This window comes from Neolamprologus brichardi, chromosome 7 (assembly GCF_056152115.1).
Source record: "Neolamprologus brichardi isolate AB-2024 chromosome 7, ASM5615211v1, whole genome shotgun sequence".
NCBI classification, from domain to species: Eukaryota; Metazoa; Chordata; class Actinopteri; order Cichliformes; family Cichlidae; genus Neolamprologus; species Neolamprologus brichardi.
In genome coordinates this window covers 15,883,902-15,903,177 of record NC_142110.1, presented here as the reverse complement: position 1 = coordinate 15,903,177, position 19,276 = coordinate 15,883,902, and the positions used below count along the sequence as shown (strand labels likewise).

Below are 19,276 nucleotides of genomic sequence, written 5' to 3'. Positions count from 1 at the left end.
AAATTACTGTTAGTTTCAAAGTTGATGCCCTCCTTTGAAATTTCCACACTTCCCAAAGCCATCAATACGATTGGACTGCTTGTGGTGGGCTGCTGGGTTAGAGCCATTGTGATTGGTTGTATTAGTTGTGAGAATGAATAGGAAGCTGCTAGAATTAAATATCCAAAACTATTAGACTTTTTTTTTTTTTAGATTTTTGATTAAATTAATGCTAATCTTTAAGCATTAACTGATGAAATCAGATATCCAGAAATCTCCAATGACTGGTGTTTCATGATTTTTAATCCCTGAATACTGCAAAGTGTTGATATAAAGAGAAATATTTATAAATTTAGAGTTACATAAAAGGACAGGAAAAATTAAGTAGATCATTATATGATAAAGCAATCTTCCAAAACCAGCTGATCTAGTGAAGTTATTTAAGGATATGGAGGATCAGGTCTGTCAGGTCTGTTAATAAAACTTTGCAGTAGCCCTGCATTTAAAATCTCTGTTTACTCACTAACCCAGCAGTTATTGCTCCATGAATGTGGTAGATAATTTCTTTGTATTGAGTATCTGGCAGATTATAATCCTGGCTATTTTCATTGTTGGCACCAGACAACACCATTCAGTTCTCAATTTCTAATCCGGCTTAAAGTCTAGAACTTTGCCATAATTTATTATCAGATTCGCACACTCTCCTCCTGGAAGGAAATAAACGGTTGAGGTGAGGGTAATTAAACATATGTCATTTTATTGCATTGAATTTGGAGGCTTAAATAAAATGTCTGTAACATACAGGTGACAAAAGAATGAGATTCGATGGCTAAAAGGCAGCAAAATGATAAATAAATATATGAATGGATGGATGAATGAATGACACCTCCTACACACACGCACACACACACTTTTAAGTTGAATGCACTCAAAATAACCTCTAAGCAAATGCCTGTGGCAGGCGGTTGGAGGAGAATAGTAATGAAGGATTGATCGAGCCCATTGGCAGAGGCTGGCTAGTGTCTGATGGTATCTCTTTCTTGTGGAACTCAGAGTCATTGCAGACCTCAGGCTCACCAACCAGGCAGCTAAAGCCACTGGACAGGATCCTCTGATGGTCCGACCTGCCGACCGGCTCACAGTTTGTCACCGGCTGCAGGTCCACAAAGATAGACGCATCATCTAAACACGTGAACTTATTAACAAGTAGAAGGATTTAAGAGTCTGGTTTTTAAAAGTAAGTCAGTTGATATACACGTTATTGATTCAGCATAGCATCACAAAGCAGCAATTGTTCAACAATACATGTCAAATCTTTCAAATATTGTACAATGAAAGAGGTAAATATGCAGCAATATGACCCATCAGGGGTTCTCGTTGATCGTGAGTCCAGGAAACTGCTTTTAGCCCTTTGACTGGTGCAAGAAACATTCAGAGCAATCTCAGTGCATCGCTGGTTTCAGGATGTTTTGATTATCGACAATTGCTTCTTTCTTTCTTTTTTAAATTCAGTTCCCTTGTTTTAATGAGTCTGATCTCAAATCAGTGCTTCGATTCACAGTACCTTTGCATACCAGTAAAAAAACAAGACAAAAGAACACACAGATTATTGCATACTATGCTAATGGCACACAAACCTCGGCTCAGGTGGATGTTTTGTACCAAAGTTATTGCCAGACTGAAATAAGTTGGCATCTATTGTGAAATCCGTCATCACCTTCATGTTTAAACACATTCAAAATGAATCCCGCTCCTCCCACTCACACATTTTCATTACATTCATTACTTAGATTTATTTTTAAATACTATCTGATCTGTGTGACCCATTTGGGTGTGCAATATTGCTGGAAAGCTATCTTGGAAGACGTGCCATCGTCAAGCCTTCAGGTGCACAGTCTGTCTCTCCTCACATCTCTTACGCAGTAACCCTGCGTTCACACGACGCTCTCAGCAGTGGGAAAGGATGTGAACAGAGGACAGCAATTTTTTTTTTGGTTTTGATCATAACTGGATACAGTTGTGGACGACGTTCCAACTAAATAGGATGTGGCTAAAAGGTTACACAAATTGCCTGGACGATGGGGTTTTAAACAAATACAAATCACAGAGTGCGGTTAGAATATAATACACGGAACAATTGATACTTTCATGAGGTGTTACATATACCCATCAATACAGTTTGGATGTTATTAGCATTTTTAAAGACGCAGTATCCTGTAAAAAATATATATCTGTCACTGTCCATTATCAAACTCGATCCGTTCACTCTGGTTAAAAACAAAACCACTGAGCTCCAATCGGATTAGAATAGCACACCCTCCTACTTCAAAATTTGACATAGTGGTTAAAATGATGCCAGGTGCAGGTGATCTTCCCTTCGCTCAGGCATTAAAGGAGGGTGTGTCTAAATCTCACAAATTGGACGGGAGTTTCGACTGTTTGTGTTCCTTCTCTAACATTTTAGCGGGAGATCTAATGGGAGCAGAGTGAAAACCAACGGACTGGTGCTGAGGCTCAGGCCCTGAATGTGTCCGACTGACAGGAGTGGCTTGACCCGGGATCGGGGTGTAGGGTTTACTGACAGCCATCGGTGAGGAGAAGGGGCTGGGCGCCCCTGCTACACCCTCAGAGGAGCCGCTTATGGCCAAAGGCCTTTCCTGGTGTATAGAGCTGTGAGAGCCTGAGATAGTCTTTATTTCCTGGGAAAAGAGATCCAGCGAGGACTCTGCCCTCTGTCTGAGGGTACAGGCCACCCTGGCAGGGCATGAGGTCTGAAGGGTTAGAGGACTATGAGAGTCCGCAGTGCTGGGGAGCTCACTGTGGTATACTGTCCTTCCCCTCACGGGGCTCTGGACGCTGGGACTGTGGACAGGAGGCGTGTAGCAAGGCGAGGCCTCTGCAGAGCCATACTGGGCCAGGGAGGCGAGGGCTGAGTGCTCTGGGAGAACCTGCGGGAGAAAAACAGACTGGAGTCCTGCCAGGCTGTGCTGGGCCAGAGAGGCTGCGGCCCCGGCTCCGACTGCAGACACTGGCTGATTAAATCCAGCGGAGGACTGGGTGTTGGTGATGAAGGGAAAATGTGGGAGGTTCAGGCCACTGGTTCTCCTGCTTGCTCTGTCACTGCTGGACCCCACCTGCTGTGAGGTGATATGGGAGGTTTGCTGCAATTGGCTCAGTATGGGGCCGACTGAGCTTGAAATAAGAGGGGTTAACGCGGTGGCTGAGGGGGCCGGGAATCTCCCTGCTAGCCTCCCTGGTGCCCCCTGTTGGAGTAAACCTATCGGTCGTGGTGGGGTGGTCATAGCACCGTGAAATGGCTGGGAGTGGAGCTGAGCAGAGCAGGTGTAAGAGACGGTGGCCTGGCTGATGGGAAACACCGACGCCATGCCAGAGTGGGGAGGATGGAGCAGAGGCTGGTGTGTGTGCAGAGGGGCGAGGGGCTGCAGGCTGCTGGTGAAGATGGGCTGAGACGTCAGTATGGGTGACAACGGCCCACTGGAGAGTTGCTGTGTCCTGGGGAATAGTAGTGTGGCAGTCTCAACCTCAGATCTAAGGTTGGCAGAGCTAGCGGGAGAATTGGGCCCTGAACCACAGCTACTGGAGGCGCTCGCTCCAACATGTACTCTCTTTGAATGGCTGGACGGGTCCTTCACAGAGCCGGGACGTGGCACCAGAGGATGGTGGAAGAGGATTGGAGGAAGCTGGGACTGGTGGGCCAAGGCCATAGCAAGCGGGGTGGTGGCAGCCGCAGCCTGGAGCGGAGCCTGAACCAGCGGGGCCCAGATGACCGGGGTGGGTGACGGAGGAGCAGGCGGACGGTTTATACTCGGCACATTGCTGGTTTGGTTCAGCTGAGTGCACTGGGCCATGTCGCGGTCGTGTTGCACTATTCTTTGGATAATCTCACTCTCATGAAGGTTTAGTGTGCCAGAACTTTGGTGATGCTGAACTTTGTGTTGAAGAACAGAGTTCCTCTTCCCTGTTAAGAAAAGAGAAAAAAGGCCGTGATGCACTTTTAGGCCCTCCCCTTTTTTCACAAATGACATCCTTAGACAACACATCAGCACCACACGCTGAAGAGGAAGAATTAAATATAATTGTATAACTCAAAAATATATTCGTCAATAGTGCGTCCAGGCAATGCAAACACTTTTAAATTATGTATTTCTTATTCTGCACACAAAAGCTCCCACAACTCCTCTCGTATATGGGAGTAAAAAGGCAAATGATACCTCTAGAAAATGCAGCCTGCTGTTAAAACACTACAAAAAAATACACTCACAATTTGACAAATATTATCTGACAATATTGGCTTACAAGTTCAACGGTGCAAATTTTGTCATATATGCTTTACAATCTCACACTCTGTCACAGTGGGTCTTTAAACAATGTAGTCTCATCGTTTACAATAACCCAGCACTGTTTGTAGCACATGTAGAAGAGGAGCATCATTGCTGAGTAAACAGTGGAGTAAAGTCAGTCACTAAGTTGCAAAGTTTTGAAATATACTTATGTGAAGTTAATCTATAATGATCCAGAGATTTTCATTTTCTTCTAACTAACATACCAACATACTGCATAAATACACAGTATATAAAGATATCGCAATGTTATACAGCATATGTATCACTGCTATATTGGGTCTCACTACCTGAAAAACAAAAAAAATGTACTAGGCATGAAAATCTACTGTCATTCTTCCGCAGATCAGCATATTTCAGTTGAACTTACTGTTTCCAGACCTACTTTAATCTTGTACCTTTAAACCTACCTTTTCTAGCAGACAGGTCTGGCCCAGATCTGGTATCAAGCCGGCACTGCTGGCTGACTTCTGGCATGATAAGATGTATGTCATCCAGATTTGGGCCAGGCCTGGCATAGATGGCACTATTTATGTGACGGGATCCTATATCTGGCCCGATTGTGGTTTGGTTTATGTGGCCCAGGCCCATAGAAAACAGGTCTAGCCTGGATCTGGCATCAAGGTGTCATGGCAGGGTGTATGTCAACCAGATGTGGGGCAGGTCTGGCAATGATGGCACTGTTTATGTACCAAATGCCATGTTGCAATACTATACTGCTATGGTAGCCAACGTTTCAAATGCAGGTTTGACAGGTTTGTGAGTGTACACTTTATCCAAAACCTAGTGTCGGTTTACTCGTTTTTTTTCTAGTGGGTGGCTGTAGCTCAGGAGGAAGAGCAGGTCACCCACTGATCGGAAGGTTAGTGGTTCGATCCCTGGTTTTTCCAATCTGCATGGCAAGAGTGAGAATGTGTGTGGCTGTAGTTAGGAAGCACTCAGTTTAGCGGAAGTGTGTGATTGGGTGAATATGGCATGTTGTATAGAGCACTTTGAGTAATCTGGGAGAGTAGCAAAGCGCTATATAAGAATCAGTCCATTCACTGATTCTTATATAGAACATGTTGTAATTACATGGCTTGATTAAGGTACACATTGGGCTGACATCTGGGTCCAGGGTTGAAACTGTTGTGGGCCAGCAGTGTGTCTGCAACTGGCCTTGTGCTGGCCCATGTGTGGGCCACATCTCGCAAACCATATCTGGGCCACCAAAGGGCTGTCATGCTTTGTGGTATGTGGGCCAGATCCGGGCCATACCAATTTTGCTATGTGGGTATATTATGTGTCCAGATTAGACTGGAAGCAATCAAAAAGTTAGAAAAATGCCACCCTTTAGACCTAACTGTCTCTTTTAGGTTCCAAATCCAACTGCGGACTGCACAAAAAATACTCTGTTTGAGTTTAGTTTACTTAGTAAATACTTGCTTATAGTATAATTCACTGGTCACTTTACTGGGTATACCCGAATAGCTGCTTAAAAATGCGAATATCTAATTAACCAATCACATGGCTGCAACTCAGTGCATTTAGGCACAGAGGCCTTGTAAAGACGGCCTGCTGAAGTTCAAACTGAGCATCAAAATGGGGGAAGAAAGCTGACTTTTAATCTTGCATGGTTGTTGTTGCCTAAGCCGGTCTCAGTGTTTCAGAAACTGCTGATCTACTGGGATTTTCCCACACAACCATCTCTAGGGTTTATAGAAAATGGGACGAAAAAGAATAATTGTCCAGTGAGAAGGAGTTCTTGTTGATGTCAGAGGTCAGAGGAGAATAGCCAGACTGCTTCAAGCTGATAATAACCATGTGTCACAACCAAAGAGCATCTCTGAATGCATAACACTTTGGACCTTGAAGCAGATGGCTTAGGTCTTTGTTAATTAAAAACAGGAAGCTGAGGTTACAGTTCACACCAAAATTGGACAATGGAAGACTGGAGAAAAGTTGTCTGGTCAGATGACTGTCAATTTCTGCTATGACACTGGAATGGTAGGTGTAAACAGCATGAAAGCCTGGCTCCATCCTGCATTGTATGATCAGTTCCGGATGCCGGTGAGTGGGATATTTTCTTGGCACACTTCGGGCTCTTTAGTACAGAGCACCTTTGTGACATGGTGGAACCAGAGACTCGCATCATGGATGTGCAGCTTATAAATCAGCAGCAATTGTGTGATGCTGTGACGTTAACATGGACCAAAACCTCTGAGGAATGTTTCCAGCACGTTGTTGAATCTGTGCTACAAAGAATTAAGACTTCCAAAGGACAAGGGGGTCCAAACCGACCTTAGCAAGGTGTACCCAGGAAAGTGACTTTAAACTGTTTTCCATTCATATAAGATTAATTAGTAAAGTCTAAAGACCATGGGTTAATGTGGCACTCTTACATTTCAATATTATTATTATACACTGTTTTCTATTCTTGGCTTTTGTTAGCCGCTGTGCTTAAATACGTGCCTACATGCACGCCACCACTAATAACAGATATAAAGTCCAACTGATGTTAATTTTAGTGCAACACTAAAATTAACAAATGAATGATTGATAATAATATAAAATTGGTGCCAGGAAATAGGTTTTATCTTATCTTTAAGGACTAACCTATGCGATCCAGGCGGTCGAGCGCCACAGTCTCAAACGCCCTCCTCATCATGGGATACTCCTCCAGCACCTCGTTGAAGTGGTCTACAGACAGAGAGTACAGTCGACAGTAGTTATCTGCCCGCACGCTGGCAGTCCTCCTGCCTCGGGTCAGCAGGCAGATCTCTGCAGGGAAAGAGATGAGAAAAAAAAACTTCAATTATTTGTTTCACCTCTTTAAAAGACTTCCTGCAGAGTGCAAGACAGGCATTAACAGCAAGGATTAAAAACAACGCATTACTATGAAGTGTTATATAATGAGTCCCACCACCACCACCCACCCTCCTCCTCCTTTCAGAGGTTGTGTGACAAGCTGCAACAGAATTCCTATCTTCTTAGATCCATTCACAAAAGAAAAGTCCAAAATAGTATTATTAGTAAGAGATGATAAAGCATGAAAAAGGCTGATGTCTCTGAACTCCACAGATGGAGCACTTAATGCAATTTCTGCAGCTTACAGTTTGTTCTGACCTCATCTGTCGTGCCAGATCAGAAAAATAAAATAATGCGCCATTAAAAGAAAACAGGAGGGAAAAAAACGAGGCATATTTTTCAGGACAGACATATTGAGGATATAGACACACAAATACACACACACACATACTCTGTCTCTCTCCATCTCTCTCCGCCCTATTCTGTCACTTTCTTGAATTTATTACACTTCACATCATGGGATTTCTTTTTATCTTGTGTTGGTTTTAGATGTTTTCTGTCCTAGTGTATTATTTTAACATTTCTTCGTGTTTTTAGATGTAGGGGAATAACTTGAAGCCAATTTTTTTTTGCCCTGACTGTTTTACTCCAAATAAATGCATGACTATGAAAGGTTTAATTTAGCTGCTTTTTTTTCCCCTTTCCTCATTTAATACTTCTGCCGAAACAAATCTCAACAGAATTAAGAGTTTTATGCTTCGTAGTTGACATTTAATGATGACATTTCACTTTGGCGCACAGATGGAACAGACAACAGCAGGTTGAGAAAACATAACCGAGAGGAAAAATTCTGGATGTCAGCTTTAAATATGGTGTAACAAAAAGGGGAAAACCCCACAGATGGAATCAAAGATCACAAAGCTCAGCCCCTTTTAGTTCCCAGCGCTTTTAAGGAGATGATGTGGACGATTTTTCCCAGCTGTAATAGTCGGGGAAGATAATCTGCCGAGTGCCTGAGCCAAATAAATCAAAACAAATCATACAATCACCACTCCTTCACATGCATTCAAACTGACCCACTGTCCACTACAGAACATATTAGCATGCAGCGCAGCCGACTTCACCTCCAAAATAAGAGCCATCGGACAACTTGGTGTCTTTGCTGTTCTTGGTCAGGACGCTGACAACGCCGTGCTGGATGAAGTACATCTTCTTGCCGATGGTCCCCTCTCTGATGATGTAGTCACCCGGCTGGAAGACCTCAAAGCGTAGTTTGGTCAGCATGGAGGTGACGAAGTTGGGATCAGCGTTGGCGAACAGGGGCATGGAGGCGACCAGTTTGCGACAGTTAAAGTTGATGATCTCCTGCAGGAAAGAAAAAAAAAAGTTCACCTTTTACATTTTTTTCTTTTTGCTAATGCAATGCCTTCAAAAACAAATTTCAGTCATGATAAAAGCAGGGGGGCTAACAGCTTAATGCTCTTAATGCTCTTTTAATGAGGTCCCCCGTCCTCTTCAAGCCATTACTTATCAGATTACATGACTATTAACATTGTCAAAGTAACACAGCCATATTAGATTACATAATTAACTGTTCACCATTAAGAACAAGGTTGCTCATGTCATGCATTTATACATGTGCTGCTGACGACAATAAAATGTTTGCAAAATAAAATAATGACAATGAATAATTTTGTTAACATTTTCTTATTTAGAAGAATTAAAGAAATGCTAAACAAATAGCCTACAGGTCAGAATAATGTAGCTGTAAGCTTATATAAGAATAAAAAATGTATTTGTCAAAAATCATCTGGTTTTTTTAAACACCAGACTTTACTTGAGGGTTATATTAAACGGACAGTAAATGATTAAGAGAGCAAATAACAACTTTATGTTGTCTTTAAGCATTTACACACTGTTTGCATAATGTATGTTATTTAAAAATCATCTGTTGATGGCTGACCTCTCTCAGCGGTTCATTCAGTTCCTCCAGTATGCTCTCCTCGTCAAACATCTTGCCCTGATACCGGTGTTCGTAGTAGTCGTGGATCCTCTGACGCATGTCAGCAGGAAGCTTGTGGAAGGACATGTACTGCTCCACTTGTTTGTACTATGAAAAACACAAAGAGCACACTTATTAACATGATTTTAAAAAAAAGTATATATATATATATATATATATATATATATATATATATTCCTGTTGATTAGAGTAACAGAAGGCTGCAAATGTAATGTAACATAACCGTGAGACAAAATGCAAAGTCATGTCAAAATGAATATATTACACTGATTGATGTGTTGGCTCAGAGGTAGGAATATAATGTGTCTCATTATTTTAACAGTCAACTGTCAGGCCATCTGTGAAACCTGCCCACAGTGCAATGTTGTGACTCTGCCCCATCTGACAATTACAGTTGTGCTCTGCAGGCTGCAGCTAATAACATTAACTACTGTGTCCTTCAGCAGTGTACTCTAGCAGCAAAGCACCAAATATGGTCCATGCATCCTGTCTATGCATGGTAAATCCAGCTGTAAGTGTCAGCTCTGCTTTTGATAATGCACTGCCATGTCTGTCTTTTTTGTGTCATGTTGCAGTTTGTCTGTCCTTTCCCATAATCCCCAAATGAAAAGTTAACGGCAGCTATACGTGGGTGTGTAAAACATGTTTTTTCAAACAAAAAAGTGGGTTTACTCTCCCCTTCAAGATCTGTCACTTAGTGAAAAGCAGCAAAATTGAAATATAAAACAGAAATCCTGCATTAAAAATTGCACTTAGGTAGATGTCCAGATTAAAATACATCACAAAGAAAAAAAGCTCTTCTCCTGTACCTAATAATATATGATATCAAATAATAATAATATTAGAGGATAGTATTCATATTTTTTATTTTTTAAGATGATGGCCTACATTTATATAGCGCTTTACTAGTCCCTAAGGACCCCAAAGCGCTTTACACATCCAGTCATCCACCCATTCACACACACATTCACACACTGATGCACATTTTACCGTTGTAATCTGCCTTTTAAGCTTAAGCTTATTGTTGTTCATATATATATATTATATATATATATGCAAAATACTCATATTAAATGTGGCCACAGTTTGAAGTAATGAGGTCAGCATATTTGCAAGTAATCCCTCTGACTCAAAATCGCAGGCTTCAGACTGCTGTAGCCGCTCATTATAAATAAGGTATAAGTAAATAAAGGCCCTATTTAAGCTAGAACTTAAAAAATATAGCTGGCAGTTTAACCTAAAAAAGCACATTTTATGAACTGATGATAATTTTCTTTTTTCTGTCTCTGTTGGCAAAAGAATTCAGAAAAGAACCGAATTTGATACACTTCATAATTTGATAATGTAACAAGTGAAACAGTTAAATAATATTACCTTATGAAATGTAGTGGAACAGAAGTGTTATAGCAGAAGTAAAACTGTGGATGATTTTTCAGCAAACACCCACCTTTTCTTGGTACTGCCTCCTGGAGGAGTCCAGAGACTGAATGAGTGCAGTCGCATGCCCCACAAACATGGCAAAGCAGGTGGCACCCACGATCATGCTGAGGATAGTGAGCCACACGTCAGCCATGCCGATAGGAGGGTACAGGCCATACCCTATACACAGCATGTGACTCATGGCCTTGAACAGGGCGTAGGAGTACTGCTGACCCCAGGTGTCATTCTGAAAGGGATGCAGAGGAGGAGAGATAAAGCGTATGGCTATCTACGACCAGCCGCTCAGGAAATATTTGATTTGTTAGATTTTTACACCGGACGGCTCTCCTGAATGTGTAAACCACTACATTACGGAGTCATCGTACATCACGTCTAAATCAGCTTAATCTGATTTTATGGACGTGAACACAGATGTATGTCCCAACTGTTACAAAACATCCTTTATGGGTAGGTCTGTTTCAGTTTCTGCTCTACCTACTGTAATGTGATGATTTAAAACAAAAAACTTAGCTCCAACAATTCTAATGTTGCCCATGTGAAATTTTTCATTATTGTTTGGTGGTGTGTCAACAAGATTGTGCAAAAAAAGAAAGAAAAAGAAAGAAATTAATGATGCAGATCCAGATTATTTAAAAACTAAACCAGCAAAATAAAGCACTGGTTTTGGTGGTCGATGACCTTTTCATAGTTTATATGCCTAAACAGCAGCATCTTCTTCAGGAGGTGTTAACAGCTTTGCAAATAAATAAAAAACACCCTATTTCTGCAAAATGTTTCTTGAAAAACATGTGTGACTGAAAACTGGATATAAAGATTAAACGTGCTACCTGTTGACGTTAATTTAATCTGCGCTCTCAAACCGATAACTAATGACACTTAGAGATAAATGTCTGCATGTGGTTCATCGTGTTTTGGGGAGGAACACGTTTTGGAGGCTGTCTGACTCATAAATAATCCACTTACCACCATCTTGTTCCTGGTGACCCAGCAGTCTTGGGGGAAGTCTTGCAGCATGGGAACCAGAAACTGCAGACAGCCATCCCAGTGACACAGCAGCAGCATCATACCAATCAGGTTCATGATACGCACCATGGCGCTGGCAAGGTCGTATGTCATGTGGAAAACCTGTGACACAGATTTTCAGAATTAGGGGGAGAGAGAGAGAAAAAAAGAGAGATAATAAAAGACTCATATCTCTTCTATAAAATGTTAACACCCATGCACGCAAACAGAGGATTTGAAATAAACAGGAGGAACCGCAATGATGGTGTTGATGGATGCAAGCGAACTATACCGAACCACACTTAATCTTCTATAGACTACCAGAGGCTATTTCAGAGCAACCATCTGTAACGTTAATGGCTGATGGGGATGGAACATCTAAAAAATAATAATGCGGATAATATCTCTTATTGAGTAAGCTGACTGTGTGTAAGTGTGTTTAAACGCAGAGCCAACAAATTAACTCTGCAGCAGCACTTTTTTTTTCCCACAAACAGCAAAAGTGTAAGAAATCTGTTAATGAGAGAGAAACCTTAGTATGCACGGTGCCTCAAGGGAAACCTGTACTGTTAAAAAGATGGATGTGCACATTAAACATGGAGAAAGTTTTAAAAAAATGAGATCAGGCTTCAGGCAGCTGTAAACGCTTGGTTTCAGATTGAGTTTTTTTCTGCACTCCTCCTTCATTCTGCTGCTCTTCAAACCTTCTATTTGCAAGAGACAGCCAATGAGAGGAAAGCTGGCCTAAAGGGAGAGAATGTAAAATAGTTTGTGTCAGGAAGAGGATGAACTGATAAATTGGCTGACTGGTAAACAATGATTACTTTTGAACTGTGAACCATGCAAAGCTACTCCAGTAGAGTCCTGGAATATAAGGATGAAGGTGGAAATGAGCACAAGACGTCCCCTTTGAAATGAGAGAAGCATCTGAGAGCATGCTGCAGGTATTAATCTGGAAAATTCTGTAAGAAATTCACTAAATATCAGCCCCACTACTTAAAAGACTTAAAAAATATTCCCACTTAAAAAGCTAGAACCTGTGAATTTGTTCATTTTTATCGACTAATATTTTTAAGACTGTGACAAAATCTTTTAAATATCCAACCAGTCAGTTGAAGCTAGCCAGTATGGGGCTATCTTCATCTACCTCTTCCCACTGGTGGATATAGCGAATGAGTCTGGAGAGGCGCAGCAGCCGTAGCAGACTGAGGATCTTTGTGAAGCGGACGATCCTCAGAGCTCGGGCCGTCTTGTAAAAGTCCGAGTCGATGCGCGTCTCCACGATAAGAAAGATGTAGTCCACGGGTATGGAGGAGACGAAGTCCACCACGAACCAGCTCTTCAGGTACTTGATCTTGATCTGATGCGGGTCCAGGATGATCTCCGTGTTGTCCTCCTTGACGATGCCCGTGCGGAAGTTGAGGACCAGGTCCATGAGGAAGAAGGTGTCCGACACGACGTTAAAGACTATCCAGGGCGGCGTGTGCTCGTCCTTAAAGAAGGTGATGCCCACGGGGATGATGATGAGGTTTCCCACCATCAACAGCAGCATTGTCAGATCCCAGTAGAACCTGAAAGATGGACAGTTGGATGTGACTCACACCATAGCAGGCCAGCATCATTAAGGCACAGAAACAGCTTATTTCTTCTTATTTGATGTAAACAGAGGATATAATCTCCTGTAGGTCTGGCTAAAACTTCTTTGGGGTCGCCAAAGTGATGTTGTTGATATAATACACAGAAAAATAAAGATTTAGAGGCGACAACATTTTGGTGAAAGGAACAAATTCATGTGTTGACTTTCCTCTGTTCTTTTGATCAAATTTAATTTAATTTATCATATGATATTAGGTTGCAGGTGTTAGTTGTGGTCTATGCTAAATGACCTAGTTTCATTCGAAAGGTAAACTTGCACTAACAATGACAACAGGCCAAGAAAAGCAATTATAGTAGGAGCTCATAAATGCGATGCAATTTGGTTACTAATTTAGTTTAAAAACAGAATCTAAATAAACACATGCTGGTATTAAATCTCAGCACGGCAGAAAACCTGATTGCAAATGTCATACTTTTGTCATAAGAGCCGAGCTAAACAAACGCAAAACTGATGTAAATGAAATGTTTCTGGGTGACCAAAGAAATAGGAATATCCTGCTTGTGGATTTGAAAATTCAAAGTGAGCATTTTTTGCCTTCAGTTAAGAAAAGAATTGGACAGAATAACTGGTAATAAAAACGCATCTGTTTGAACTTTGTATTAAAACAAACAGGGATGTATTGATGGGAACATTTTATCAATACAAAGCCAATTAGTGTTCGCTGCTTAGTTTACACAAAACACTTAACACAAGTATGTGTGAGTATGTGCTCCAAATTCAAAGTGATTCTGGCTACTTATAGAAATGAACCTCGCTGTTTCACACGGTCTGAAAACCCAGCAGAGTTCTGTCCGAATGAGCAGAAACAATGTAAACAAGCAAAGAATTATTCTCTGATTCAGTTAAAGAGTGGGCCAAATGGGAAAAGAGTGACAAAGGTTATTGGGAATTCATTTGAATTACTCATGAATACATATTGATTTTCAAACGTATCAGCAGCAGTGTGTTCAGTTTCATTGAAAACTGCCTGTTACTAGTCATTTACACACAAAACAGAACTCTTTTATTTAGCAAATGTTCTTATGAAATTTAGAATTTGGCTAATTGGAGTTCACTGTAAGCTATTCTGACTCTTGATTGATGTTTCCCAGCTATTTGATATACTCATTCATTTTAATCTAGTTCTACATGAGTGAGTCGTGTCAAAAAACAAAACAAAAACAAATGAACAACTGATATCACCATGACAAACATGCAGGGTCAGCAAAAACTGCACGCTAGCTGGAGGTTAAGAAACCAAATATCTCATCATCTCATCAGCAGGTATATTTAAAACTTTAGCGTTTTCTCCATGAATGGGGGGGAAAGAAAAGTATATGGAGGCTCAAGCATGCCAAAATATTTTTTTCTTTTAAAAGCTTTAAAGTTATTCGTATACATTCATAAACATTAAAATATACAGGATCTGAGCTTTTAATTAGCTTATGCATTTATTAATTTTCTTAGTTAATTTTTTCTTTTAAGCAATACATTTATTTTCAAAGGTAAACTGAATTGCATTTTCTTAAGACTTAATTATGCTTTTTCTTTATACATTTTTTTGTGTGCAAAGGATGCAGCAGTCATTCAGAGTGTCACTGTTTGATCCATGCCAGGTTCACCACAATATTATATGTAATATTTGCTTTTTGAGGTGATACCTCCCAGTGGGTTGCTGTTGTGATGAGTTACAGGTGCTGCATTGTGTTACTGGTGATGGAAAACATTCTAGAGTCGAATGAGGACAACACGGCGGAAAGAGGCAGAGGAATCTGGTGAATGCACTTCTAGCTCTTCTAGTTTACTTACACCCAAAACGTTCACAGTCACATGTGACAAAATTTAGAAACCAGTGAGGGCACAGTGGCCATTTGTTCTAATCAGCTTTCTGTTGTTCTTTGCCAAACAAAGAATTTGCATTTCTCTCAACATCTGCCCGTTGTTTCTGCAGTGACACACTGGTCCTAATTGCGCTTCCTCTCTCTGGCTAAATCCACCGTTATCTCCTGTGAATCCATGTCATCTCCAGAAGTCAGCACCCATCAGCCAGATGTTGAGTAGTTAGCATTACTGCTCTGCAAACGTCACTGTGCTGCAGAGCGCTGGAACAGCTGGATAATTTTATTCATTTATTTATTTATTTATTTAAAAAAAAAAAGGTCTGCAGAGGACGGTACATTGCTGACCACCCTGCTGGAACATCGGCTGCCTGTGCGCGCAGAATTCAGACCGCAAAACAGACAACTGGCTGGTGTAATCTGATGTTACCATCGAAACAAAGCTGCTGCTTGTACGGTCTGTGGACCTCGACTGGTCCAGAGACAAAATCTTGCACTATTGAGGTCAGAGTGCAACTACGTTAAAGAGCATGAGAGCAAAAAAGAGAAGGGAGTTACAAGCAAAGTGAACACAAAAAGGCTTAAAATGGTGAAAGGAGCTTAGATCAATCAGGACAGCTGAAAAAGGGATCACATTTGTACTAGAGATACTTATCTCTTGCTGCCAGAGTGCAGCTGAAACACAACAGCCTGCATGCAGCTCAGTGGCTTAACACACACCTGTACTGTGGCTCAGGCCCACCAGCAATCATATTAACCATATTTACGCAGTGTGCCAGTTCAGTGTGTCTGCTGCTGTATCCTTAGAAAGCTTTAGAATGAAAAAAAAACAGCAGTTACTTGATAAAAACATCAGATTGTGTGTGCCTATAGGAAGATAACAGGAAACTGTACATCGGTTATACAATGCCTTGCTGACTGTCATGGATGCGCACGGTATGTCAGCTCACAAGCAGGGGACGGAGCTGCCTCTTTGCTGGATTGCCACAAAATCTCAGAATAATCTCTGGTGCTGCAAAAGGCATCTGTAACTTAAAATGGGATCTGCGGGATAAAGCGTTCACCTTATGAGACCCATGGCAAGCACTAAAAATGCCTCTCCTGCTCGCACTGCGACCCAAAGTGAGCATAAAGTAACAACACCTCGTACCTCACACACGGAGTTAACAGCTGGCCGTCCTGATTCCTCACAACACACCATTTTCATTTCAATCTCTCTTTCTGTGTGTGTGTGTGTGTGTGTGTGTGTGTGTGTGTGTGTGTGTGTGTGTGTGTGTGTGTGTGTGTGTGTGTGTGTGTCACGCTCTCTCTCTCTCTCTGCGTTTTTGTGGCATGTCCCCTCCCCGTCCACACCATCTCTGCTCCATTAGACTAATTGTGCTGTAATAATCTCCCACTGATGTGTGCTTCTAATATCTTGAATGGTCATGTTACCCTATTTTGATTACCCCATTTCCAAGCCCCTGCTGCACTCTGTAATCCATTGCCCTGGCTAAATGATGACAAAAAAAAAAGTGTAATTCAGATGAGTGGAAAAAAATGCAGTGGCACACATCGGCATACAGCTGACTGATGAAAAATATGATGACAGTGAGCATTAAGGTTAAATGCCGGGAAAATCTTTTGGTGGTGGACCTAGCCAGAATACTGGTGTGCAATGAAATAGTGCAGCATGGCTGGGAAATTTGTTAACTGTGTTTGGCTTAGTTTGTTGCACATACATGCAAAAAGGTGCAAAGAGTTAATTAAGTTCTACATAACCTGATGACACCATGGACACACAAATGCACAAACTGGGCCAACGAAAGCAAAAGGACTTATATCCTGGATATGCATGATATAACCACGTTTCCCTGCAAAAAAAAATGTAGACAACGCTTTCAAAAATGTCCATTTGCACAGTTAAGCCATTTATCTGCTCAAGGTGGGCTGAGGCACATTTAGCTAATGATCTACCTGTTCTGCAGAGGCTTACACTCCTGATTATCGTGCTGCTAATATGGCCACTGTAGTTACAGAAAGGCATGCACGGGGATTATTGTTTATACCCTTAACACATTTTATGGCTCATTCATTCCAGGCAGTTTTTAAATTATTAGTTTTAACGCATGCGCAGGCCAAATGTGTGATAGGATCACTGCAGCACTTCTTTGTAGGACACAACTATTTGCGATTTAAAAAAAGAAAAAGGATTTCTGCACAGAAATTACCTAAAATCACTGTAGGGGTGGATTATCCAGAAGCCTGCAGACTTCACGCGTTCCCTTTCGTGTTCCACGGCCCTCTCACTGCCCAACATCCGCAGGGAGAACTTGTTGACTCCCGGCTGGAGCATCGCCCCAAACTGCCGGTGCATGAAGCCAGCCTGGTAGAGACGCTCATCTTCGGGTATTATTTGCTCAGAGCCCTCCAACTTGATGAAAGTTGACTGGTCAAACAGTGACGGTTGCCCGACTATGCCGGTCAGCCCACCCGTTGCCCGCTGCAGGGCCCCGGGGCCGTGCTCACCGGGGAAACTCTCGTTGACTCCAGCATCAGCCTCGGGGATGAGGCGCCTCTGCTCCGCCAAATCTGACCCGGGGGGATGCCGTCCGGAGATGGAAGAGATGCTGCCCCTAAAAAAGCGGCAGTCCCCATTCAAGTTGGTCTTCACGGTGACGTCCCTTTCAAAGTCTTCGACCCCGGCCTCCCCAATGCTCTTGCAACTGCTCGCGGGAGACAGAGAGGACAAATGTTTGAGCCCGATACTTTTCCTTTTAGTGTCCTTGTCGCCGTTCTCCCCTTCGTCAGTCACAAAGGGCTTTTGCCCAATGTTTTGCGGCAAGCTGTAGAGCCGTTTGCGCATGGAGGACTGGAATCTCTCCATTTGGAAGAACCAGAAGAGGTTGCGCTCTAAGGACAGCCCGTGAAAACGGTGGGATGAATCATGAATCTCACACACTCGGGGTGCCGCTGGAGGCAAAAACAGTGACGGGGGAGGTCCGCAGGACGGTTCGTACCTTATCTGACTCTTGGGACGTGCCGCTCTCCTCCGGTTCAAACATTGAGATGCGTCAACGAATACGCGGCGGCTGCGATCAGACGCTCATGTAAAAGCGCCAAACGACAAATGCATGTAAATCCAGGTAAGCTCGTTGAGTGCAGACGGGAGCGCATCAGGATGCAGCATGCTGAGCGTCGGACGTGCCGGAGTGGGAGAATGCTGCTGCTGCTGAGCTCCTCAATGACAAAGCATGATCCCCACCTCCCCCGAAAGCCTATCTGAGCCCTCTCACAGCGCAAGGTGAATACACACATGCACGCAGCTGCCCCTGGCTTTCACTGAGCGCTGACATCACTAATCCATAAGTCTCGCGCTTTCTAATAACGTGAATATTGATGGAGCTAATCTATCGGGTTGCCATAGGAGCCAGGATGGCACACGCGCTCACCCCGCCCAGGCAGGACAAACTGGAGAGGATGATTCAAGGATGCGATCTAGCATTGGAGTTGGTAGTTAAATAGTTGAGAGGATGTAATCTTAAGGTTTGGTGTTTGTGGCATCGGGCCTGGCAGTGCAACAAACAATTCTGATATTTGCCCAACCCGGCGAATGATGTTGGGCACAAAACTGACACTTAACTCTGATTGACACGAGTTTTACACGAGCTGCATCCTGTGTTTAAGCATGCGTGGTTGTTTGTGATGCTCAGGATGCGCAAATCTTGTGCCCATCTTGGTCATTTCTGGTGGGCAACGTGGATTGTACGTCCTTGGCAGCACATGCAGGGCAGCCAGAATGTGCGTCTATATGAGGTGTATGGCTCTACTGCATTATCTGGGTTTTGCAGGTTCACCTGGCTATGAAAAAAAAAAAATAAAAACAGTGCACGTGGAAAATCTTAGGAATGGCACCTGTAATCCATAAGCCAACCCAAATTATTCTCTTAACTGCCCAGATTTCTCACTCAGGGTTAAAATATCTCAAATTGACCAGCGGGTAATGATGGTATTGAATTTTATTTTTCCCCCATAAACACTGGCATGATCCCCACTGTATAAATAATGCTGAATGCTTCATTGAAAATCATCAGTTGGGGGTTAATTAAAACTAAAATAGTGCACAAAGCTGTTTGGTCACATATCACCTGTGTTTTTGGCAAAAGTGTTGCATCAGTGTTTCAGTTTTATTAGCTCAACAAGACAATTTTAGTTAAAGGGAGAAGCGATG

The 19,276-nt window shown here is 42.4% G+C and overlaps 1 protein-coding gene across 1 annotated transcript; it reads right to left on the bottom strand.

Annotated features, from left to right (window-relative positions):
* Positions 1-675: 675 nt before the first annotated feature.
* LOC102799930 (potassium/sodium hyperpolarization-activated cyclic nucleotide-gated channel 3-like) lies at positions 676-18,366 on the bottom strand. Its single transcript, XM_006782630.2, has 8 exons — positions 17,277-18,366; positions 12,740-13,163; positions 11,554-11,715; positions 10,598-10,816; positions 9,091-9,237; positions 8,252-8,492; positions 6,936-7,100; positions 676-3,958 (listed from the first exon to the last, which is right to left on the bottom strand). Exons 1-8 carry the CDS (start codon positions 17,930-17,932, stop codon positions 2,391-2,393), a joined length of 3,582 nt encoding a protein of 1,193 aa, XP_006782693.1. The 5' UTR covers positions 17,933-18,366; the 3' UTR covers positions 676-2,390.
* Positions 18,367-19,276: the final 910 nt, after the last annotated feature.